General features: G+C 45.5%; 2 protein-coding genes across 2 annotated transcripts in view; both read left to right on the top strand.

The window, feature by feature from the left end:
• HK2 (hexokinase 2) overlaps positions 1-24,114 on the top strand; it is a 64,534-nt gene extending 40,420 nt beyond the window's left edge. The window contains exons 9-18 of the mRNA XM_032771294.2: positions 2,133-2,366; positions 3,070-3,374; positions 4,544-4,692; positions 7,592-7,711; positions 10,186-10,281; positions 11,182-11,281; positions 13,154-13,337; positions 14,625-14,780; positions 16,946-17,179; positions 18,589-24,114. Of these exons, the coding sequence (XP_032627185.1) occupies positions 2,133-2,366; positions 3,070-3,374; positions 4,544-4,692; positions 7,592-7,711; positions 10,186-10,281; positions 11,182-11,281; positions 13,154-13,337; positions 14,625-14,780; positions 16,946-17,179; positions 18,589-18,733 (1,723 nt within the window). The 3' untranslated portion in view covers positions 18,734-24,114. The remainder of the gene's footprint in view (positions 1-2,132; positions 2,367-3,069; positions 3,375-4,543; positions 4,693-7,591; positions 7,712-10,185; positions 10,282-11,181; positions 11,282-13,153; positions 13,338-14,624; positions 14,781-16,945; positions 17,180-18,588) is intronic.
• A 144-nt stretch (positions 24,115-24,258) lies between these two features.
• The window catches only part of LOC142046427 (hexokinase-2-like), a 7,014-nt gene continuing 5,050 nt past the window's right edge, over positions 24,259-26,222 (top strand). Inside the window, exon 1 of the mRNA XM_075063392.1 lies at positions 24,259-24,278. Within this exon, the coding sequence (XP_074919493.1) occupies positions 24,259-24,278 (20 nt within the window). The remainder of the gene's footprint in view (positions 24,279-26,222) is intronic.

The following is a 26,222-nucleotide window of genomic DNA, read 5'->3' as shown; positions in this document are numbered from 1 at the left end:
AAGGGAGGGGGTGTTGCAGTACTGCTACCTTTGCTTCTGTGCTGCTGCTGTCAGCAGCCCTGCTTTCAGAGCTGAGAAGTTGTTGGCTGGGAGCCCAGCTGTGAAGGCAGAGCTGCTGTCAGCAGCAGCGCAGAAGTAAGGGTGTCATGGTATGGTATTGCCACCCTTACTTCTGTGGTGCTGGTGGTGGGGGGTTGCCATCAGAGCTGGGCACCTGGCCAACAGCCGCTGCTCTCCAGCTGCCCGGCTCTGAAGGCAGCGTAGAAGTAAGGGTGGCAATACTGTGACTCCCTCCAAAATAACCTTGTGGACCCCCCTGCACCTCCATTTTGGGTCAGGACCCCCAATTTGAGAAACGCTGGTCACCCCTGTGAAATCTGTACAGTATAGCATAAAAGCACACAAAAGACCAGATTTCACGGGGAGAGACCAGATTTCAGAGTCCGTGACGTGTTTTTCATGACCATTAATTTGGTAGGGCCCTAATCATTTTTGTTGGTGTCCTCTGGACTCTCTCCATTTATCCACATCTTTCCTAAAGTGTGACACCCTGTTTCTTATAGTTGACGCTCCTGTTAATACACTCCAGAGTAATAATAGCCTTTTTCACAACTGCATCAGGTTGTTGACTCGTATTCAGTTGGTGATGCACTATAATTGCCAGATCCTTTTCTGCAGTACTACACTTGTTTGGTGGTTTTGGGTTTTGTTTTTTTTGTATTATGTCATTTGATTTTTCTTTTCTAAGTGTAGTACTTTGCACTTGTCTTTATTGAATTTCATCTCATGGATTTCAGATCAATTCTCCAATGTGTCAGTCATATGGTATTCTAATCCTGTCCCCCAAAGTGATGACACCAAGTATCTAAAAACTTTATAAGGATACTCTCCACTACACTGAAAAGCCCCAAGCCGCTGGGGGAGCCCACTAGATGAGTGGTTCTCAAACCCGATCTGCCGCTTGTTCAGGGAAAGCCCCTGGCGGGCAAGGCCGATTTGTTTACCTGCCGTGTCCGCAGGTTGGGCCGGTCATGGCTCCAGGCCAGTGGGGGCTGTAGGAAGCAGCACGGGCTGAGAGATGTTCTGGCTGTCCTTCTCGTAGCCCCCATTGGCCTGGAGTGACGAACCGTGGCCAGTGGGAGCGGAGATCGGCCAAACCTATGGACCCAGCAGGTAAACAAACTGGCCCGGCCTAACAGGGGCTTTCTCTGAACAAACGGTGGACCGGCTTTGAGAACCACTGTACTAGATACTCTTCCCAGTCTGAGAGCCCACCATTGATAACTGCTCTTTGAGTATGTTTTTTTTTCAGCTGGTTGTGCACTCACGTTACAGTAACTTCATCAAGATCTCATTTCCCCAGTTTGAGAGTGCCATGTGAGACTGTTTCAAAAGCCTTGCTCAAATCAAGATATATCACACCTACTGCTTCCATCCATCCATTAGGCCAGTCATACTGTCAAAGAAGGAAATTAGGTTGGTTCAGCATGATTTGTTCTGACAAATCCATGTTGGCTGTCACTTATCACTCTCTTAAGAGTAGTTAAGCACTGGAACAAATTTACCAAGGGAGGTTGTCGAATCTCCAACACCAGAGGTTTTTAAGAAGAGGTTAGACAATTACCTGTCGGGGATAGTCTAGATCAGTGGTCCCCAACGCGGTGCCTGCGGGTGCCATGGCGCCCGCGGGGCATCTTAATGCGCCTGCGTCCTGGCCCCCGGGAGAGCACCCACTGAAATGCAGCCGAATTTCAGTGGCATTTCGGCGGGGACGCCTCTCCATGATTACACTTGTCGCTGACAAGTGATGTCATTGAGAGGCATCGCCCCCAAATTTTGGCAGCATTTCGGTGGGTGCTCCACTGCCGCAGTGGTCCTTCGGCTGGCACTTGCCAGTCGAAAAGGTTGGGGACCACTGGTCTAGATAATATTTAGTCCTGCCTCATTGCTGGGAACTGGACTAGATGACCTATCAAGGTCCCTTCCAGTCCTACATTTCTATGATTTCCTTAACCTCTAGGATAAGAGGTGGGACTGGCAGAAACCTTGGGCCTGTAATACTTTGAGTTACCTCCACAATATCTCAGGCTACTCCAGTGAACTCCTTTTTTTTTTTGTTTCCTGACCTTCAGGGAGAAGGAAGGACTACAAAAAGCCCAGGAGATCTTGACCAAGCTCGGGCTGGACCCATCTGCAGAAGACTGCATAGCCACCCAGCATATCTGCCAGATTGTCTCCACCCGCTCGGCGAACCTCTGTGGTGCTACTCTGGCTGCAGTGCTGCGCCGAATCAAGGAGAACAAAGGAGTCGACAGGCTGCGCTCCACCGTTGGCGTGGATGGCTCGGTGTACAAGAAGCACCCCCAGTAAGCCTGAGGACCTACGTGAGGCTAGCAATGAGTTTGCGAGGAAATGGCCCTGGGGATCATTCTGCAGCTTGACAGAGTTTTTAAAGCAACCCAATCCCAGAGCACTTAAAGGGCTGTGACTCCCAGTAAAGTCAGTGAAAGTCCGGTATGCTGTTCACAGCCCGAATCAGTAGTGTATCAGTTGAGGCACAAGCCAAGTAGCTTTTAATAGATTGCATGGCCTGGGAATTGGACCCTCGTAGATTACACTGCCTCGCAGATTGCAGTCCAGTGAATAGAGCACAAGCCTACAAACAGGGAGAACCAGGTTCTAATCCTAGCTGTGCCAGGCTTTCTGGGACTCCATTTTCCCAGCTTTCCTGCCTGTCTGAGTTGCCACCAGTGTTAATGTTTGTAAAAATGCATTGAGTGAAAGGGCTTTACAGGAGGGCCTGGAAGAAGTTAAAGAGCTGCAGGAAAAGGCCTTCAGAAGCTTGTCCATCAGTGGAAAAGCTCTTGCAAGGCTACAGACCTAAATGAGGTCTAGCTTTGCATAAGGCTGGGTGGGGGTAGGCAACAGGAATTGAACCTGGGCCCCCTGAATCTAAAAGCATGAGCCTCCCTGAGCTGTCAGTATCTGTATGTGGGGCAGTCACCAGTAGAGGGGCCTGGAGCACCACACTAAGTGGGTGACACTCACTCCTGCCTCCGTCCTGTGCAGTTTTGCTCGGCGCCTTCAGAAGACGGTGCGGAAGCTGCTGCCAGACTGCGACATCCGATTCGTTCGTTCGGAAGACGGGAGCGGCAAAGGGGCCGCTATGGTCACGGCAGTGGCCTACAGGCTAGCAGCCCAGCATAAGGCAAGGCAGAAGACCCTGGAAGCCCTAAAGCTGAGCCATGAGCAGCTGCTGGAGGTGAAGAATAGGATGAGGATAGAGATGGAGAGGGGACTGAGCAAAGCATCGCACCCAGATGCCACTGTGAAAATGCTTCCCACTTACGTGTGCGCCACTCCGGATGGAACAGGTAACATACTGTGTGTGTGTGAACACTCCTGTCACCTGCTGGATAGAACATTAGATCATAAAGGGGCCAGAACCTTCAATCTGAGCATCTTTGTATTTCAAGGTTTGGATCTGCTACCTCATAGGTGCCGACTTCCCCTCTGCCCAGTGGGTTTTTGACCCCCCCCGGCCCCGCTCTTGCCCTGCCCCCATTCCAACCCTTCCCCAAAGTCCCCACCCGTGCCCCACCTCTTGTCTGCCTCCTTCCCCTCCCTCCCGGAAAATCCTAAGCACTGCCAAATAGCTGTTAGGTGTGGGATGGGGAGGAGCGGTACCAGGGCGGGGGAGGAGGTGAGGATGGGGAAGCTTGGCTGCTGGTGAGTGCAGAGCACCCCTTAATTTTTCCCCCTGGGTGCTCCAGCCCCAGAGTACCCACAGAGTCGGTGCCTATGGGCTTCCTAATCCACTCGGGCACCATCTCAGAGTGGACTCTCATGCTGGCACTAGGCATTAACCAACATGAGTCACTGAGGAACAGGGTGGCCCTCTGGGGACTTGTAGCCCTGTATTTGTGAACTTCAGATTGACGCATGCAGTTGGGTTTCCAATGCACACTTTAAAGCAAACAAACTTCTTGAACAGCTTTCAAGGCAATGTGGCCCAGTGGCTAGAGCACTGGACTAGGACTTTATTCATCTGGGTTCAACTCCTGACACCCCCACTAACCTTGCTGTGTGACCACAAGCATGTCACTTCCATGCTCTGTCCCCCTGCTTCTCCTCCCACACTTTCTCTGTCTTGTCCATTTAGAGTGAAACACCTAGCACAGGGAAGCTCTCATCTCAGTTGAGGTCTCTATGCATTGTCGTGGTACAAAGCATAATGGGGACGGAGAACTGGTTGTCCATGGTTCATTCCGATTCTCCAGAATTGTTCAGAGGGAGGAATCTGATCTCTCACTGGTTTAACTCCCATGACTTCAATTTCCACGAGTCTCTGTGAGGTTGGAACTAACAACCTCCATTTCCAAGCCCATTGTGCTACCTACTCCCCTTCACTTTGCATTCCTTGGTTGCTCCACTGCCTGTAGATGAGAGGTTGGGGCTGGCCGGGTCTTTAGGGTGATCTGGGTACATCATTTGCTGGCAGCTGCTGTGGATAGTGTTGTAACTGCCTTCGTTTGGGTTTCAGAAAAAGGAGACTTCCTGGCCTTGGATCTTGGGGGAACAAATTTCCGTGTGCTGCTGGTGCGTGTGCGGAATGGGATTAGGCGTGGAGTTGAGATGCACAATAAGATCTACTCAATCCCGCAGGAGATCATGCAGGGGACAGGAGAGGAGGTGAGCAAGGGCCAGCTTGAAAGAAGAGCTGATGTCTCACCTGAAGTGTCTTGGTGGTGAGGGTACAGGGTAGGTGCTGGGGACCTGGCTTCTAGCCATGGCTTTTACCGCAGCCTGTTTGTTACCTTGGACAAACCCCTTACGTGCCTCAGTCTTTAAAATGGGGTGGTGATACCGCTCCACCTTTGTGAAGTGCTTTGACATCTATGGGTGAGAAGTTCTCCAGAAATGCTATTATTATAGTGTGATTTGCGATCTGAAATTACACAGTCCAGCAGACCTACATGCTTGGACACCAAAGATGGATGCACTCGTGATGCCTATCTATAGAAACCATCAAAGCCATTTCAAGTAACTCATACTGCTGTGATAGTGCTCTCTATCCATGGAATGCTGACACTTTGCAAAGGCATGCAAAGATCGTGTTTTACCGGTAGGGAAACTGAGGCCCAGAAGTTGAGTGACTTCCCAGAGTCACACGGTGACTTAAGCATAATTCTGCGAAGTATTTCAGGCTGTTTTGGGTATAGTAGTTGCACTGGAGCAAATTCTGGGCACTGTGTTGCCATTTGCCCCAATATAATATGAGTGTAAAGATGCAGCTGTTCTGTGCCCACTTGTCACTGTTATAATGATAACAAGGGACCAAGGCAAGAGGGCTTGGTGAGGAGAGTGGGAGCAGGGTGTAGGTGTGATCTGTTAATGCCTTGTGACTATTCAGACACACGAAAGGAGATGAGATTTTGTGTCTCAGTTCAGCTGGTAACTTTGTTCCTGTTAAAAGATAGAAGAAATAAGCCTCGCTGATATTTCACAGCCAGTCGCACAGTAAGATCAAAACCATGGGCCTAGGTCCATTGCTGCAGAGCAGCCCCCTGCATGCAGCATTCCCATCTTGCCTTGACTATTTGATGGCCGTGTGGTTCTGTTAACCCATCCTTGCCCATTTTTCCTGTCACAAGGCCTTCTTCCAAGGAATTCAGCTATTCTAGCAGCCAGCCTGACCACTCAAGCTCTTGCTTTGTCCCTGAAACTTAATAGATCCGTCACCTGAATCTGAAAAACGAGCAAAACAAGGCTCTAAGAAAAGGGGATTCTTCCCTAACCTTCCCTGCCCCAATGCGTTGAAATGAGTCACCGAAGTATTCCCCTCCATACCTCTCACTAGAGAGTAAATCACAGAAGCTCTAAAATGGAGCAGCAAATGTTGGGAAATCAGCACGATCCAAATTCCTTGCTGTTGTAAACCCATTGCCCTTGGTAGAATTTAGGCAGCAGAGAATTTAGCCCGGCACTGAGCAAATGAAGAGGGTACTGAGGAAAAATTTTCATACTGCTTATAATTTTCTCCTGTACACTTAAAATTTAGGCTGAAAAATCCACACCCCTGAGGGCCATAGTTGTGTCACCCTAACCCAGGGGGTAGAAGTAGCTAGGGTGATGGAAGGATGCTTTAGTTGACCTACCTTATAGTCAGTCAGGGAGGCGAAGTTCCTACAGCATGCCATAGCTGTTCTGCTGTAGACCCCTAGTGTAGAGAAGCACTTTAGATAAGGATAACTGAGCAAACATAACCTTAATTCTAGTGTAGCTCTGTGCTGGTGGAACAGCTGTGGGCTTCCATCTCAGAGGTGGCTGTGTTTCAGTGTTGTGCAAAAATGATGCCCCCTCTCGTGAGGTGCTAAACACCTCTTTGGAGAGATTGAGCCTCCTCAACACCCATTGCATCAGCAAGAGTGGAGCGTGATCTCGGCATTGCAGATCAGCCCCCAGATTCACAGGCTGATCAATTTCAAGGCCAGATGGGACTGTTGTGATCATCTGGTCTGACCTCCTGCGTAACGGGCCAGAGAACCTTGCCTAATAACTTCTGCATCAAGCCCGTAACTTCTGTTTGCGCTATAGCATAACTTTTTAAAAAGAGACGAGGTCTTGATTTAAAGGCTTCATATGCACCACATCCCTGGGTCAGTTGCTCCAATGGTGAGCTAACCTCACTGTTAAGAAATAAAGAGCACTTTTTTTTTTTTTTAGTCTGAATTTGTTTTAGCTTCAGCTTCCAACCTTTAGATCATGTTCTGCCTTTTTCTGCTCAATTAGAACTGGCTGCTCACTTAAATCTCTTCCCTGGGTGTAGATATTTACAGACCATAATCAAGCCACTTCATGACCATCTCTTGGATAAACTTTTAAATTTAATAATTGGACACATACCTATCTCCTAGAACTAGAAAGGACCTTGAAAGGTCATTGAGTCCAGCCCCCTGCCTTCACTAGCAGGACCAAATACTGATTTTTGCCCCAGATCCCTAAATGGCCCCCTCATGGATTGAACTCACAACCCAGGGTTTAGCAGGCCAATGTTCAAACCACTGAGCTATCCTTCCCTCGCTAATAGATTGAGTTCCTGTAACCTGTCACTACAAGGCATGTGTCTCTTAAGTTGAAATGTGCTTTTGCATTTCTCTGGGTGAAGAACACTGTATTAATGTTGAATTTTGTTGTTTTTTTTAACCTGTGCATGAAATGCAAAGAAAAATCTTTTAAATAAAGAAAAGGGGGCTGAAGGAGAAAAGCTTGAAACTTCAGGTGATAACTCTGGGGCTGAGATGGGATGAGGTGGTATCCCATTGCGTATGAGGTGACGGGTAACCCAGCCCCAAACTCCGGATTCAGGCATCTCCTAAATTTTAACTGTATAAGTGCCACTGTATAATTAGCTACAGGAGGAAGACCTCCATGGGGATGGATTTTTCACTACTTGGTTATGCAGCTGAGTTGAAGTGGTAGCCCATTTACCTTTTCTAGTACCAGCGGATACACTCTTAGCTGGTAGCCTGGTACTTAATCAAGTTTTCTGCAGTTATTAAAGCAACTGCCTCTGGTTGTCTGTCTACAGCTGTTCGATCACATCGTCCACTGCATTTCGGACTTCCTGGAATACATGGGAATGAAGGGTGTGTCACTTCCTCTGGGATTCACCTTCTCTTTCCCTTGCCAACAGAATAACCTTGATGAGGTAACCTATATCCAGCTACGTGGTATCTGTACCTACTAACTAGCCTATATTGCTACATTGTTCAGAAACAGAGGGAAGGATTAGAAGGTGACATCCTTGTTTTCAAACTTCCTTTTCCTGTCTCACTTGTGAGTCTGTTGCCACCTCTAGACATTCCTCCTTATCTTGACCCTACCTGACCTGAAATCTTGCTCATATCCTAACCTCTTTCCATCCTATTGTAGTTCCCTCTTCCATAGTCTTCCAGAACACCATTGGCACAGCAGTTCTGCTCCAAGATGGACCGTCATCAACCTCCTCCTTCCTAACTATTGAAATTCTCTTTGCACCTCTCTGACCACTCTAATCTCATCTTCATTGTGCCCCACCAGTTCAGGGGCTAAATCCTACCAGAGGATAGCTGTCCACGGATGTCTTTCACAAAGTGTACTCTCTTGGTCCTCATCTCTGTCCCTTCCAGGTTGCTCTCCATGGAGGGATGTCCTGTGACTTGTCATACCCTTGTCTGTGATCGTTTTTAAATGTCATTGTATTACTATGTATGTTTTTATTAATTCCACCCACAAGCAATGCTGGGCACGTCAAAGGAGAGATCCCTGCCCCAAAGAGCCTATGATCTAAATAGACCAAATGTAGATAAAGAGGGTGCAACACAACATTATTCCCTGGTTCTCCTTAGCTTCCTGTCGTGGACCGAGATGTAAGCGGTCAGACCTAGTTGTCAGAGCAGTGATGGTCAGAGCTAGTGGTTGGAGCAGGAATTGGCAATAGGGAGTTAGAGCCAGGAGTCAGTCAGGTGTCAAGCCAAGGGTTGGAGCTGGAGTCAGTAGCTTTCTGGGGTGCAGAAGCAGGGAACTGGAACAAAGCAGGAAGACGGCCTCTGGTGTAGCAGCCAGCCATGTCACCTAGTTGCTCAGACAACTTCCTGTGCCTCTTCTGGCTTAAATAATGAGTCTGACCCAATCACTGGGGCTAGATGTCTCCTCCAATCGGGAATTGCATAGGTGGTGGCTCTGGTGAGCTAAGGTCCACCAGCTCATGCTCCTCGCTGGTGCCAGCAGGCTGCCGAGTGGTGCCTGCAGTTTGAGGAATCTCCGGGGGCCCAGATTCAAGACTTGCAATCCCTCTTTTTTTTTTTTTTTAATTAACACTTCCCCTTCTGACCATCCACTTTGTAGCTTTAGTTCATTTTTAACCCTTTCCCTACCAAGAACTTTCCCTTCCCCCCTGCCCTCCTGTGTCCAGAGTCCTTTCCTTTTTAAACCTCACCTTAAACCTTCCTTTTCTTTCTAGCATCTTAATTCTCCCTGTAAAGCCTATTGCAGTGCCATGTATGAAGAGCTTGGTATGTTAAAAAAAAAAAAAAATTAGAATTGGTTTAAGATGTCATGTTGTGGAGCTATTTAATGCAAATATTTCGGTGAACATCTGCCAGGACTGATGGGAACATTATGGGGAAGCTTTTCCCCAAGCAGGAATGGGAGGTAGGAATCCATTGGTGCCTTAAAAAAAACTCCTCCTGTATTAATAACCTGCGTCATTGCAACAAAGAAGAGGACACAGCACTAGTTAATATTGACGAAAACAATATCTAGGCTCCGCCCTCTGTGTGTAGTAGTATCTGCTGGAAAACACATACCATTCAGGTCAGCTGGTATCCTCCTAGATCAAAAGGTGATTTAAAACTCTCTCCCTTAAATAGGTTCTGAATAGGCTGGCCAAGACTTTTAACACTGTGCCCAACCTGTTACCTTAAAGGGGCCTGATTTTAAGGAATTCTTGAGCCTTCTCTCACAAGAACGGCCATACTGGGTCAGAACAATGGTCCATCTAGCTTGACAGTGGCCAGTGCCAGACCTTTAGGAGGAACAGGGGGTGTACAGAACAGGACAGTTGGGGTGATCCACCCCTGTCTTCCCTTCCTGGCCTCTGGCAGTCAGAGGTTTAGGGTCACCCTGAGCATGAGCTTGCGTCCCTGACCATCTTGGCTAATAGGCCTACTCTCAAAATCAGACCCTTTAAGTTACCACCAGTTGGGCACCTAAAGTTACGAGTCCATCTTAAATCTTGACCACAGTCCCCTTTAGCCGTATACATGAACTGATGTAGCTATAAAGAGCGCTCTTACCAGAGCAGATCTTAAGTGACTGTAAGGGTACATCTATATGTTTGATGTATTGGGGATCGATTTTATCGCATCTCGTCTGGATGCGATAAATCGATCCGCTAATCGATGCCCATACTCCCTCTCGGCAGGAGGAGTAAGCGCAGTCGACTCGCCGCCATGAGAATGGCCTGATAAGTTGAACTAAGATACTTCGACTTCAGCTACACTAAGTTGCGTATCTTAGTTCGAAACATTGCCCCTCCTCCTCCTCCCCCATTGTAGACCAGCCCAAAGTCTTTGCTTGCTGCTAACTATTCTGCACTCTCTTCCCCCTCTGGTTTATTGTATCTTTTGTTCTCTTTTTAAGGGAATACTCCTGAAATGGACTAAAGGGTTCAAAGCTACTGGCTGTGAAGGAGAAGATGTGGTGAACCTGCTGAAAGAAGCCATACATAGGAGAGAGGTGAATGTCCATGGGACCTCTGATCTGAGCGATCAGTGTGTGAATGAAAGGGAGAATTTGCAAATAGTCAGTCAGATAATCCAGATCCGTCTGGAATTCTGACTGCAGCTAGAAAGGAAATTTACTTGGCTGAGCATAAAGTCAGAAAATGGCTAAATGACTGTCATATCTTACTCCACACGGGACCTTCAGTGCTAAGAGCAAGGGTCTCTACAGCTTGAACGATTGGACTAAGTCCCCTAGCTGGCAGCAGTAGCAGATTTAGGTGTGCTGTGCTGCTGTGAATTTGGGGACACATAACATGCTCTGAAAAAGGGCATTAGGGGAAATTCTTATAACTGCAGGTTGTAACCGTATCAAGGTCATCCTGGCTCTTCAACCTGTCAGTGTAAATAAGCCAAGTTACAGGCAGTTTTAACTTTTTTGGGGTATTTTGGATGAGGCCCAGTTTCCTAAAGCGCTTGGCTCTGTAGATGAACAGTCTTAAGTACTAAATATCCCCATCTAAGGTAAGTCTACACTGGTAGGGGAGGAGACACGTCTGCGTCCTGTGCCACGAGGCTAAAAATAGCAGTGAGACGTTCCAAATCAGACTGGAGCCCAAGCTCTGGGACCTTCCTAACCTGCAAAGTCGGAGGGTCTCATAGTCCGGGCTCCAGCCCAAACATCTGCACCACAGTTAAACAGCCCCTTAGCCTGAGCTCAAGTCATCTGGCATGGGTCAGCCACATGTGTCTAACTGCAGTGTAGACATACCCTTAGTTGCTTTGATTCCAGTAATAGGGAGCTGTATTAAACCTGCATTCATGTTGAGTGTGTTGCTCTGAACGCAGCAGTGAAAGGGAGCATAAAAGGTGCTGGTTCTTCCAGAATAATGCATGGTAACCCTTTCTTCCTCAGGAGTTTGATCTGGATGTGGTAGCAGTGGTGAATGACACAGTAGGCACCATGATGACCTGTGGTTATGAAGATCCTTATTGTGAAGTCGGGCTCATCGTTGGTAAGAACTGAAGCTTTACATAACAAACCAATCTCTCCCCCTGTACCCAGTTCCTATTCTGTACTCCCCTCCTGTCCTGTATCTTTTAGCTATTCCTGGGAGATCTAGTACAGATCAGAATTTTCCACCAATGGTTGGAAAAATGTTAAAATATTTGAAATTTCGGTGAAAAATGGCAAAGTCAGTGGAAATCTTTTGCCTTCCTCACCCCCAGCCAGCTTCATTTCCTTGAGTATTTGGGACCAAATTCAGATGTGGTAGGTACAAGCAGATGTGACTTTATTACATTCCATGGTGAAAGACTATAAAGGATGTTGGTAATGATAAAGAGTTCCTCCTGGTGAATACTTTAGGTTTCGTGGGTGGCATGTTTTGACAGGCCTAAGCCATCAGGGTGATCTTCTTGCTTCATTCTTGAGAGGCTCATGGAACGCTCATTGCTTTTTCCCAAGCTGTTTAAGCTCAAGAGAACGGCCGTTGTGTAGGCCATGCTGCACAGATAGCAGACACAGGTATCACATAAGACTGTGAAATTTGCATTGACCGGGTTGCACAGAGTAATGGTAAAACCCCTAAACCCTAGTGCCCACTTTCTAACAAAGAAACTTCTTAATTTAGCACATCTGAGCTCATACCGGGCAATGATCTAGCAGGTTAGCTCCATTGATTTAAGTGGAATTGTCAGCAGAATATTTGGCCTCCAGCCGAGCATAAACTGGAATTTTCTGCGATTTCAAAATTTGTTTTTGTTCTGAATTGAAACAAAACATTGAATTTCAAAATTTCCACTGAACAAAAATTTTGGAGAAAAATTGCTTTAGGGTCAATTTAAATGGCTTTTTCTTTCAATGTCAACTTTTTTTCAATTTTTGGACGATATAAAACCAGTTTAGAAAAGAAAAAAACCAAAATGTTCTGTTCCAAAAATGTCAAAATGGAAATCATGTCCATTTTCTCCTTGGCAAAATTTTGTTGAAAATCACATGGTCCCATGGAAAATTTAGATTCTGCCCAAGTGACTTTTAGCAAGCTTTAGTACAGGGGTGGGAAACCTACAGCCCATTGGCTGGATCCAGCCCGTTGCTTCATTGCATCCAGCCTGTGGCAAGTCTTGGTGCCTCCCTGCAGAACTGGTGCTGCGAGCATCGGCTCGCCCCACTGCGGGGGGAAGCCCTGAGCCTCCATGCCCCCCACAGGTGGGTGAGTTGAACGTTTTATATTTCTGTCTCTAAAAAAACCTCACTAAATTTAAGTTGCTTTTTACTTGGTGGGATCATGCTACCACTTGACAGGGATGGTGTCAGGTTTAACTTACTGGGCCCGATACTCCTCTCACTCACCCCCAGGTGCAAATCAAGGAATAACTTTGCTGAAGTCTGTGGTGTTTACACTGATTTGCACCCTTGTTAAGTGGCAGGAAAATCCAGCCCATTGTTTTGTGATCCTTTTGAGCAGGGGGCTGGACTAGATGACCTCCTGAAGTCCCTTCCATCCCTGATATTTTATGATCCTATGATACTTGTGTGTGGCCAGCGATTGATATAGTTTTTTTTTTCCTGTGGGTCAATGGCCCATCATAGAAAACAGGTTCCCCACCCCTGCCCCAGCATTTAGAAGGTAAGATCATAGCAACAGATCCTTTATAGTAATAGATGGGTGACTGCACACTATAGACATCATGGCTGTATGCTACACTAGGCACTGACAGCATCTGGGATAAGTCTCTCCCCTGCTTGAGCTGAAAGAGTCTCTATTAACTACCAGTAGAAGTACAGCTCTTATCTTCCAACTTTTTTTGCTGTCCCTTGTATTCCCCTCAAAGCAGGAGATGTTTCATGAACCTTTAGACCTTTCTGTGCTCTTCTGCCACAGGCACGGGCAGCAACGCCTGCTACATGGAGGAGATGAGGAATGTGGAACTGGTGGAGGGTGAAGAGGGCAGAATGTGCATTAACATGGAGTGGGGGGCATTCGGGGACAACGGCTGCTTGGATGACTTCCAGACAGAATTTGATGTGGCGGTGGATGAACTTTCTCTCAATGCTGGGAAACAAAGGTGTGTGCGTTCAGGGCTTTGAAGACGTCTGTGATTTCCACGCTGTCTTGGAGAACACATGGCATTAAGGGATCTCTCTAGCACAGCGGTTCTCAAACTTATGTACTGGTGACCCCTTTCACATAGCAAGCCTCTGAGTGTGACCCCCCCCTTATAAATTAAAAACACTTTTTTTATATATTTAACACCATTATAAATGCTGGAGGCAAAGCAGGGTGTAGGGTAGAGGCTGACAGTTCGCAGCTCCCCGTGTAATAACCTCGTGACCCCCTGAGGGGTCCTGACCCCCAGTATGAGAACCTCTGGCCTAGCACATCCTGGGCTACAGGCCAGGGGCTAGGATTTGTCCCATTAGTTTCATTGCATGGTACCTGAGCATCATGAAGATTCCTCCCCGTTTTTCTGACCATCACCTCGGCAGAATTTAAAATAAACCAAGGCTAGAACTTGGGATGGAAATTTGGAGACTTAGCACTAAACTAGCTGACCCTTTCCTAAGGGCCTGACCATGTTCTCACTGACATCAGGGGGTCGGACCAAGCCCCATGAGCATCATGTTTCTTTTTCATCTCTCTGTGCCTCTGTTTTCCACCAGCAGCTTGGGGGGATCATGCTACAACTTGACAGGGATGGTGTCAGGTTTAACTCACTGGGCTGGATACGCCTCTCACTCACCCTCAGGTGTGAATCAGGAATAACTCTGCTGAAGTCTGTGGTGTTTACACTGATTTGCACCCTTGTTAAGTGACAGGAAAATCCAGCCCATTGTTTTGTGATCCTTGGAAAGAAAGTGCCATGAGAGGCGCAAAGTATTTAAAGAGCAGCCTGGAATTCCTCTACAAACCCCATCCTAGAGCCACGTGGTTCTCACCCCACTGCAGCTGAGCATTTCATGTTCTTAGTGCTGAGCAGGGGTCCTCCCACTAAGCAACCTCTAAGCGCACATCAGATGATGCAGATGCCAGAGTCCAGCCTATGTGATGACACCTCCAAATCACCCCATTTGAAGCTGTCTTTATACTTAGCTACTACAGTAATGAAGGGCAGGCTAGTGCTTCACAGTTATGAATGGGTTTTGTCCTCCCAGATAGGGAAGGATTGTTATCTTCATTGTACAGGTGGGGAGTTGAGAAACTGGGGGGCAGATTCAGTGACTTGCCTGAGATTACACAGGGAATCTGTGGCAGAGCTGAGCATGGAACCAAGATCTCCAGAGTCCCAGTCCTTTGACTCACCCGCTACCCTGTCCTTCCTACCCCACGCTCAGCTGTGCCTTTTCAACTCCAGGTTTGAGAAAATGATCAGCGGGATGTACCTGGGCGAGATTGTCCGAAACATCCTGATCGACTTCACCAAGCGGGGGCTGCTGTTCCGGGGGCGGATCTCCGAAAGGCTGAAGACCAGGGGGATATTCGAGACGAAGTTCCTGTCTCAAATTGAGAGGTGAGATTCCAGACGCAGAAGGGAGGGGTTGGGAAGGTGGATGAACGAAGACGCTTGTCCCTTGCCTACAGATGAGATGTAATCGAGCTGGGAAAAGTATATCCAGTGAAATTTAGCAAGGTCTTGAGTACAGCTAGCAAATGGAAAAATTGGAAAAAAATAATAATAATAATAATAATTGCTGTGGGGTTCATTGACTGAAGTTTCATTTGACCTGAAACTGAACATTTTGTTTGGATTTCAAGCCTTTTTATAACATTTTTGAGTTTTTAATAAATATTAAAGGACACTTTGATATTTTTCAGATTTTTTTTTTTTAATTGAAATGATTGGAGAAATGTTTGGATGTTGCCAAATCTGTATTATTTCCCCCCACTCCCCTCCCCACCCCAGTGTCAGAAAAAAACATTTTGCCCAGTTGTGATTTTCAGTGTTCAGCAGCTTGCTGGATTCTAGCCCCCACTTACCCCACTCAGTCCCTTGCGGGATCTGCTTCTTGCAGAGCAATATCATGCTGAGGGTTTTCATGCTGCATTAAAACCAGTCCCCCGTACAACAGTGACTGTTCGTCTCTATTTTTTGTAATATCACTGACCCAATATTTCCTTCCTGAAATAATTTCCTTTCTTGCGCGCACATGCTCCAGTTTGTTGTGTGGTTGCCCACGGATGTTGCCTTGCACGCCCTGCTCGTCTGCAGTGTTGATCTTTAATTGTTGCCGTTTTAAAAAAAATGTCCTCCATTAAAGCACTGGGGGGAGTTGGGGAGAGGTAGGAAGAGGCTCTGATTCCTGATTGATTCACATGGTAAAACTCCATAAGAGATTCCAAACATCTGCAGCGCAAGCAACAACCAGGAGTAATCTAGTAGTATAGTTCTAAGGAACTCAGTGGAATTTCATCCAAGTCACATTAGGTCCAGAATCCTTCCAAATTCTTAGATGTACATGTAAATAACTAGATAGAATCCCAGGGCTAGTGCTGTGACACTGTCAATGGTGTGGGTTTTTTGGGTGGTGGAGGATGAAACAAAGCTGTGAGTGCAGAGTGCTCTCTATTTCCGCTTCACTAGATATTAACAAGCTATTGTTGGCTGGAGGAGCTACTTCTGCACTCATCATCGGGGTCTTTATGATGAAATCACCACTCTGATTATGATGTAAAATTAGTTCACGCTAGTGAGATCTGCTGGGTGGGAAAACAGGGATTTTCAAAGGTGCCAAAGGGATTTAAGTACCCAGATCTAATTAAAATCCAGTGGGAGTCGGGCATCTAATTTCCTTAGTCCTCTTTGGAACTCCCAGTGTACGTGAAATGCTGCCCCTTTACTACCCAACAGATCTGCCTCCTGGGTATTCAGTCAGCTCTGCTGATCTGAGTGACAAATAGAAGTATTAAGTTTTAAAGTATCAGAGGGGTAGCCGTGTTAGTCTGTATCTGTAAAAAGCGAGAGTCCTGCGGCACCTTATAGACTAACAGATGTATTGGAGCATGAGCTTTTGTGGGTGAATACCCACTTCGTCAGACGCATAAGTTTGAAAGGCACTTTAAGACTCAGGTGCTCTTGAAAATGAACCTGGCTCCTAAGTCACTTAGGCATTGCAGCACCGAGTGGAGCATCACCTAAATACTTTTTTCAAAATCTAAATGAGACAAGGCAGGTGAGGTCTTATCTTTTATTGGACCAACTTGAATGGGCCGAAGGGACAAGTTTTTGAGCTTCACGGAGCTCTTCCTCACGTCTGGAGGTGGGAACCAGCGTGTCCAAGCTAAATACAAGGTGGGACAGATTGTTAAGCATAAGGCTTTAAAAATCTAGTCCTTGTTGCTTATCACTCTCTTAGCCCCCCGGAGACAGCTCAGCTGCAGGAGAGCAAGTTGGAAAATCTCTTCTTTCTTGTGCATCATCAACAGGATTCTTTGCCAAGTTCTGATCACTTACGCCCAGTGCAAGCGGTGGGGCTGCACTGAAGGCAGAACCTGGCCCGCAGAAGCTGTTATTACAGGTGATGCTGCACGAGAAAGAATGAACTGACGTCATTCTTTAGATTAGAGCTATACTTCCAAGAGCATCCTGAGTTCAGACTGTTCCTGCATTCTGATGTTGACAGCAGGCTTTCTTTTGGTCTCTAATGTCTCTGTCCTGCCCTGTCTGCCTTCCTCCAGCGATTGCCTAGCCCTGCTCCAGGTCCGCTCCATCCTCCAGCACCTGGGCCTGGAGAGCACGTGTGATGACAGTATCATTGTGAAGGAGGTGTGCACCATGGTAGCCAGGCGTGCTGCTCAGCTCTGTGGCGCTGGTGTGGCAGCAGTGGTGGATAAAATCCGGGAGAACCGCAAGCTGGACTTCCTTAAGGTCACAGTTGGTGTGGATGGGACACTCTACAAACTGCATCCTCAGTAAGTTACCATGGGTGAGAGTCTCCGTAGGTCAGAGATTGTTCCAGGGACGTTGGCAGCCAGATATTACTGTCACAAGCAGGCTACAATGGCAGACATAAGAACAGGGCTGATTGAAAACTTTTCCACCTTTTTTTGGATAATCCAAAAATATTCATATTTTTCGGTATTTCCTCCCTCACTCCCCAGAAACCAAACATTTGTTTCACATTGAAATGAAAAAATGTTCACTTTTGGGGTATTGGTTTTTCACCCCTTTCTCTTCCCAAGGACTGAAAAAGGAGAGGAATGAAAGGAAAAAATTTGTATCGAAACAAATTACTTTGAGATGAAAAATTTTTAAAAATCCATGCAAATTGAGATTTTTCGTTTCTAAATCTTTTGTCCAAACTATGCAACCACCATTTCTCAGCCAGTCTAAAACAGTGGGATGAAATTAATAGGCAACCTGGGGTGGGTTGGGGTGGTGATCCATTAGATGATGGAATATGTTCTGCATGGAAGGGGTAGAAGCACTTGTCTTGGTCACTTTAGCAAAGGATGGGAGACCTACTTTTGAGACCAAGAACATGCTTTAAAGCCTGTATCCAGTTGGTCTTGGATTTCTATCACTGACATTCATTTGTGAAAGCTGTGTTTGCTGTGTCTACATTTTCCATACTAATTGGGTCAGTGCAGAGCTCAGGAAGCATCTTCCTTCTGCCCTGGGATGGCTTGTGCAGTCAGTGCAGTGGGCATTATGGGATAGATCAGCTGTGAGGATGCCATTTTGGAAAGTTCAGCTTTTCGAAAGTCAGGAACGCAAGGAGCTTTACCCGTGGGTCCATCATGCTGGAGACTCACTGAGCTAAAACTGGCCTCCTCAGCTACCAACCCAGAGGAAGTGGTAGAAGGAGCGTGGAGGCCAGTGGAGCTGCTGTTTATATGGACCCGCTAGGTTGTTCTTGTTCACAAAGAGCAGGTACCCAACTGCTATAGCCCCGAGGCTGTTTTGGTGGCATGGAATAGCTTTCTGCAGGACTGGAAGTGTTGTTCCTCACTGCATCCAGAGGATCTCCTAGTCCACAGCCTGACTGCTCAGGTCCAAGTTTGTTACTGTTAGATGGTGCCTAATGTAACCCACTTCAATACGAGTGGGTCCCTGTTTCCATCTATTGACTGGCCACGCAGAGAGGTTTATGGGTACCTTACTCCTTTAGCTTACACAGTAGAGACCATGTGGTTAGATCCAGAGTCTCAGGTTCATTCCCACAGCTGATTCATCCAGATGGTCATTTTGGAGTTCTGGGGGAAAGCTTTGTCCTTCTGAACATCCTCTTAGCCGCGATTAAAATGAACTGAGGCCAAAATCTAGGGTCGAGACGGGGAGCATCATAGATATACTCACTCTTGTCCTCCACCCGCTGCAGCTTCTCGTTCATCATGCACGAAACGGTGAAGCAGCTGACCCCGAAGTGCGAAGTGACCTTCCTCCAGTCAGAAGATGGCAGCGGCAAAGGGGCGGCGCTCATTACGGCAGTGGCATGCCGGATCCGGGAGGCCGGGCAGCGATAAGAGGGGTCGTTAGGAAGGCTTGGATTTATCAGAGCAAAACCAGCGGACCCTTTTCCACCCTCCAACACACACACCTTCTCCTGCTCCTCAACATGCAGATTTTTAGCTTTACATGTTCTATCAAAATACTGAGACCTGAGGTGCCGTGTGTTCAAAGTTATTTTCTTAGGAGTTTTATTGCATGCCATCAAACTGCCTATCGAGTACAGCTAAAAGTGTCATCAGGGAGTGTAGCTACGTTTCCTGTCAAAGCCCTTTTTGTTTCACCACAGCCCATTTAAAATACTAAACCTCCCTCCCCAGCCACAATGGCATTTGTTCTGTAGCAGTAGAAGGATAATGCCAGAGCAATTAAGACACTGCGTTGTCACTTCAATAGTAAATAGTACCTATTTGTAGATGTCAAGTCTTAACATAAACACACTAGAAAGCAAAACCTCTTTTAAGATTGGGTTAAAGACCTCCACTAGTCTTTTACCCTGATCAAGGCTGTGTTATTTCCATGAAGGTCATGGTAATGCTCTTAAAAGCACAGGGCGCAGCATTTAAACCAATGCATTTGAATCTGCGCCGAAGGATACAAAGTGTCCGTGTGGAGTGGTGAGTAATATTAAAGTACCTGCTGGATCAAGTTAAAGGTGCTTCTTTAATTCGACCAGCAGAGCATCTGCCTGGAAATACTTGGGGACTCAGGGTGTAGTTCCATTTCCCAGCTTCTCTATTAATTAAATGTGGTACTTGACATGTGTAGCCAATGGCGACCCCTACTGGAGCGTGCGTGCATAGAAAAAAACATCGCTGAAATGAATGGTTTCTCTTCCACAGCGGTTTCAACACTGTGCCCTCATTTGATGTGGTGAGTTTGGTTTTATTTTTGTCTGTGAACTAGCTCTGTATCTTTATTTGTAAAAACCCCATAGGTCACATCTGGATTTATGCATTGTATTTATGTTTCGAGAGATCTTACGTCTTTTATGTATATAGTCATGAATGGTGGATTATTATTGACTAGTTTTAATGTGGTTTGAGAGACTAGTGCAGAATGCTTTTTTATTATTTAAAATAACTGTCTGGGAGCGGGCTGGAAGGACTGAAATTTCTGAGGATAGGTGTATGGAAGGGGTGCAGTTATTTCAGGTCTTGTGTCATCAGGGGAAATGGAAGTATGAAGGCCATGTATTCAGTGCACTAAAAGAAATAGCAGCGGCCAGGGAACAAATGAATTGGTTATTTCAGAGTCTGATCCTGCTCGTTCTGGCTCACGAGTAATCATTGCTCATGGGAGCAGGCCCCCATTCAGGCACGGTCCTAATTCTGCTTACACTGAAGTAAGTGACAAAATCCCCATTGACTTTAGCAGTGCAGGAGTAGGTCCTTGGTTTACTCACTGGAATAAACCAGGATTAGGCTCTAGCTGTTTCTGATCTAAAGGGTTAAACATTTTATTCTGCAAATATACGTTATTCTTCACCACCACCTCCAGCTCTCATTGAAAGCAACTGGAGTTTTACTGTTGACTTCAACAGGAGTTGGGGTTCAGGCCTGAATTTCTCACGAGATTCGGTCCCAGTCCGGCAAACAGGCACCGTGTTTTGCTTGAAGCACGAGAGTAACCACTGCTGTTGATGGCAGCACTCACCTGCTTATAGTTAAACGTGTGTGGATGCAGGAGCTCAGCGGCAAAGAATTAAGTGTAATTTTGTGATCCCCAAATGTCAAAATCCTTCTGGTTTTCCAGATTGGCATCCCCAAAGCTAACAGCAGGTTTGCTCTGTGCAGCAGAACTCTCCTCATCACTTTGCTTTTTATGATAAAGAGTTAATAATTTTGCCAACAGAAAACTGTGCAGACCAATTAAATTCTGCAATTTGTTGTTTCCCAAACCAGCAAATTCACACACAAAATTATGCAGGGGTGGGTGATGAATCGCATAAACTTTTTTGTAAATATTTAACACATGACTGGTGATATACACATAAAAACCTCAACCTGACCATCAGTTTCGACGGATATACAATTTTTGTGTGTGGGTAGTTTTTTTGTATATTTTTATACTGCTTGGGGTAACATCTTTACCAAAAGAATCTCTATGTGGCTGTCAATTCCAATAGCACCATTTTAAAGCACGCCACACGTGTCTCTTGGCATTTTAAATGCTTATATTTTTTTATAAGCCACAAGATTACTATATAAAATTAAATGGAAAAATCAAAAATGATGTGTACAGAAATAATGTAAGAGAATCATCCAGTTTAGAAACTTTAGATGAATTTAAATAAATTATCTTTTTTTTAAAAAAAATAACAGAAAACCATCTAATCCAATACCAAGCAGTTGTGTGTGATTCTTTTACTGGGATTACTAGTATTTGCCTACTGATCAAGGCATTTTTTGCTTTGATTATATCTACTGTACAGTGAAGTGGGTTACAGTCGGGGGGTATATTTATAAACTTGAAGACAAGAGATTATCCAGCAGTGTACCTCTTTTTGAAATGCACTCTATTTCACCAGTAGTGAATGAGTTCACTTGTACCACAGATGCTTTCTTTGCAATCAATGACATAGTGGGTGCCAGGGCAATCCCTTTTTGTAGCTGATTCGGGTTCTGGTTCAGCAAAGCACTTGGGCATGTGACTTAAGGGGTTATAAGCATACGCTTAAACTTAAGTGTATGTTTAAGTGCTCTGCTGATTCTGGGGCTTGGCAATGTTGGCTTCTCCCTTTCCTTGCAGTGTAGTGGGTTACGACTGTGCAAATGGTTTAATTCTCATCTGAAGTGTTGCACTGACGCGAGTAGATTGACTTGCATGAATAAGGGGTTTCTAGATGGAACCACTCCCTGGCCATAGTCCTTCACCCCTTGCTTATGGGCCCATCCCAATGCCCACTGAAGCGAATGGGAGTCCTTTCACTGATTTTTTTTTTCTTTTCTTTTTTTTTTTTAATGGGCATTAGATTAAGTGCTTTGCAGAGCTCGACCCTGAAGTAGGTACATGGGAGCAATCTCATGATGTCAGTGGGACTACTCATGGTCTTCAAGCTAAGTAGGTGCCAGTATTCTGCTGGATCTGGGCCTTGGTGAGTAGTCCCATTGGGGTCAATGGCACTTAATTGGGTGAGCAAGGAAAGCTACATTAGGCTCTCTGAATGAGGGTCAGATCCGGGATTGCTGAGCACCCTTAATTCCTATTGACTTTGGGGGTGGAAGCCTTCTCGGCACATTTGCTCTCTTGCAAATGTAACAGGCTTAATGGTGGCAGGATAAGTTACTAGGAGCTCACAATTATTTTCAAGCTTTCTTGTCCTGACAAGTGTGTAGTTATGTGGCTCCTGGAATTTCTCCCCAGCTTAGGCTCAAATGAGATCTGCAAAGAGGTGGGCGCTATTGAGTGCGAAAGGAAAGCCTTTCCATGTGGGAAGTATTGTTTTAAAATCTCTATGCTACCAAGTTGTGGGAACCAGATCCAAACTTTGTCAAAGTTCGGAGGGAATTCCCATCCGAGTTTTGGGTTTGCCCAGTTACAGAGCAATGGGCTAATTGCAAAGGCTGTCTCCGAGCTTCCCCAAAATTTCAGTCTGGGGTGGATAGTTCAGGGCCCATCTCTCTTAAAAACACTGCCTCTTGTACCTTCTTGTACAGCTTCTTAGGGATGCACTGGGTACACTTGACTTAAGCTGCAGCAGAGGCTCCTGCCCTCTTTTCATGCCCTCTTTTCATGCCCACTTTGACTCAGATGCAAACCAGAATCCAATGTGTTCCCAGTTCACCTGAAACAAAAATTTTACTTGAAACATACAGATCATCTCCAGACCATGTAACTGAAAATACATCTTCAGCATATGGCTCAGTTGTGTCTATGCAGAATGTTTCCTCTGTTCATTTTAAGAGTACAGTTTGTGCACTTTTCTGTAGCAAAAGAGGAAGCATCAGTACACGTAGAAAGCTGCTGCTGTCTTACCATTCCTTCCAGTTTAGGAGTTAGGAGAACTATATTAAGAATTTATAGCTGATGGCAGGTTGTGAATGTAGCTTTTTCAGGAGGACGTTGTTCTTGGTTCAGAAACTGGCCAATGTGAAATGGAACTGAGACACATAACAAAGCGGGATTGTAACTTCTAAACCAGAAATTACAATGGGATGTTATATTAATGTGTGTCAAAATAAGAAAGGAAGATCAGATCATGTAGACAGGCATTGATTCTCAACACTGCTCTGTCTTTCCTCCACTAAGAAAATGTTGCAACACTTTTCAGGGTGGCTTATTTTTTGTTTCCATTAAGATGCATTTTCTTTATTCCCTTTGATGTAAGGTTTATTTCTTGTCCAGAAAGACAGGGATTCATCTTTTAACAAGCCGGCACCTATTTTTCTCCCTGATGTTAGTTGCCAGGTGTAAGAGAGAATCATTTTTTCTACCTTACAACTTATTCACTTGGCTGTTACCTTGGATGGGATTTTTTTATTTGACAAACTATAAAATATTGTGCATGGTAGGAAGAACCTTAACATGCACATCTCCAAGCAGAATGAGCTAAACCAGGTGCAAATTATAGTGAAATCTGCCTTTAAGCAATACACATGATCTAATAAGTCTCTAAATAGCAGTAGAATATTTCAGAGGCAACATAGTCCAGTGGATCATAGGACTCAGAAAACCTGGGTTGTAGTCCCAATTCTGCCACTGATTCTCTGCATAACCTTTTCTCAGATATATTGAATATCTCCACAACCCCAACTGAACTCAGCTGGCTTTGTGGATGTTCAGTTCCACTAAAAATTAGAGCATTAAAAAAAAAAAAATCTCTGTGCCTCGGTTTCCCCATCTGTAAAATGTGGATAATAATGCATATCCTAGTGCAAAGCACTTTGAGATCTATGGGAGGAGACTGCTATGAAAGAGATAAGAATTATTATTCCTTATTGCTTTAAAGCCATCATTAAAGATGGAGTGTTACCTTCTGGAGGTGGCCCTGTGTTGCAAGATTCATAGTATATTTCAAATAGAGAAGTTATTTCACAGACTTCCTATAAAATGTGAGCTAGTCCTAGAGACAGTCTGGACTCTTTTTATTGGCCTGAAAAAAAGAAAAGTGCATCTTAATAAGGTCTTCAGAATGGGCTCCTTAGGAGGCCGGAGGAGATTTGATTTAAAGCCAAAGATCGTTCACTATTAGTAGCAATGATTGACTGTAGATTTCAGCTGTTCTGTTATTTTTGTGTTTACAATATTTATTTTTAGTAATTCATTGCCATACATAGGATTCCTTACTTTTGTACTTTTCATACCATTTTTCTTAGTGTGGTATTGTACTTCCAGCTTCCCCATGGCACGATGATTATTCCTACAAATAAAAACTGTTCCCCAAGGCACAACTTTATCTGGTTGGGCTTGTGTGGTTCTTTTCAAATAATTTCAGAACATCTTAATCTCATCTCGCAAAGAGACGCACATGGACAGAATCTTAATTAAGGCCCAGCCTTCAAAGGATCCCCTTCTGCCTACATGGCGTCTTGCTGACGTGATGGTGTCTGAGACCCCCCTGTAAGCATACAGGCCCTTTGGTGCAGACTCATTTACTTGTATTGGAGCCACAATGCAGGTAGGGGAGGGTTTGAGACAGTGGGACCCTCCCAACATACCATGGACCATTAAGCTCTGGTGCTGGAGTTTCTATATTTCAAGCTGTATGAAGAGAAACTACATACATACTCATCTAGCATCTCTCATTCAAGGATTGTTTAATCCTCTATAAGCCACTTTAATGTTTCTAAAGGAAACCAAGACGAGAAGTAGGGTGTTTGCCCTGTTTTTGATTCTGTATGATGCACAAATGTGATTTCACACACACACACACCCTGTTTCAGTCAATGCTTTCTTAACACTAGAAAGCCAGGGGCCTCCCAGTCCTGGAAGAGGCTTTAGGGAGACAGTGCTGTCTAGTGGCTGGAGCACTAGATGGGGAGTTAGGAGACCTGGGTCCTATTTCCAAGTCCTCCACTAGTTCTTCCTCTCACCTATCTACCTATTACACTAATGAACATTCTTCGCTTGCCAGTTCTATTTCTCACTCCACTACGGCTGTGCACATCATTGTCCCTCTGTGCCTCAGTTTCACCTCCCACGTTCTGTCTTGTTTTAAATCGTAAGTTCTTTGCATCAAGGACAGTCTCTTGCTACTCGTCTCTATGGCGCCCAGCATAATGGGGCCCCAATCTTGGCTGGGGCCTCTGGTGCTATTGGGTAATACAATAAGTTTGACATCAGCAATAGCAATGAAGTAAAACCTGACTATCTGAAAATGGTAGTGGTCCTGGTCAGAGTGTTTATACTTTTATTAACTGTGCTTTAGAGAAGGGTTTTTAGAGTGAAGGGCCCTTCCTCATCAATTAAGGCTAAGAAAATTGCCAGTTTCTTTGAGTAATGCAAAAAGTTCTCCAACAAGATGAGGCAAGTGAAGACATGATATTCCGGATATATCTAAGGCAGAAAATAAAGCGGCAAAAAAAAAAAAAAGTTTAAAATCTCCCAGAATGAGCATTATTCAGCCTTGTATGCATCATAGCCAAGCCCTAAAAGGCCCAGATCCAACTTTCTTTCCTTGCACATCCTCTTTAGTTGAACAGCTATAAACTATAGACACAAAGTGGTTTCCACACAGCTTGCGTTCCAGTTGTCTCATTTGTTTACCAGGGAGCACACCACAAAGACACTTAGTGGCTGAATAATACATTGTGTGCATTATTCTTGGCTGTTTTACCAATGGGGAACCAGAGACCCAGCTGGTGTGAGCAATGCCCTTGGTCACCCAGCATGCCAAGGGCAGAGCAAGGGATAGAATCCACCATTCTTGACATCAACCCCAGCATGCAGCCTCTGACGGGACTTAGTAAAATGAGGAGCATGATCTTGTACCCCTCTTGGGAGCTGTGTCATCTGACATGACTGCCTTGAAGTCTGCAGTGTTGAGCTTTGCTGGGCATAGCCTCGTTTGGCCTGGAAGGAAACTGAAAAGGGCTGGCCATTTAAATTGCCAAGTTCAACAAGACATAATGTTCATTTGGGGCCAAACTGACACCCTTGAAGGGTAAGAGAGAATAAGACCTGAGACCGTGTCTGAATACACAGGCTGTATATTTTAACTATACTGCTATAGTTAAAGCAGTAAACTATACTGGTACAGTTAAGTCCCTTAGGTTAACACTACAGATCTGTGTCGGAATACCTGTGTTGCTCAGGGGTGTGAAAAAATCCACATCCCTGAGTGATGTAGTTATACCAACCTTAACCCCCCTGCCAATGGGAGAGCTCCCATAGATACAGCTCCTGCCTCTCAGTGACGGGGGTTAAGTGTCTTCTCTGAAGTACTCCAGCTGCATCAGTGCTGCTGCGTTTTAAGTGTGGGCTTGCACTTAGCATGGATGTGGTTCTACCAGCATACAGGTGTTCATTCTGGCATCGCTTATTCTTGTACAGGAAGAGGAAGTA

Source organism: Chelonoidis abingdonii, chromosome 2 (genome assembly GCF_003597395.2).
Source record: "Chelonoidis abingdonii isolate Lonesome George chromosome 2, CheloAbing_2.0, whole genome shotgun sequence".
NCBI lineage: Eukaryota > Metazoa > Chordata > Testudines > Testudinidae > Chelonoidis > Chelonoidis abingdonii.
The sequence above is the reverse complement of the archived record's forward strand: the minus strand, read 5'-3'. Positions and strand labels throughout refer to the sequence as shown.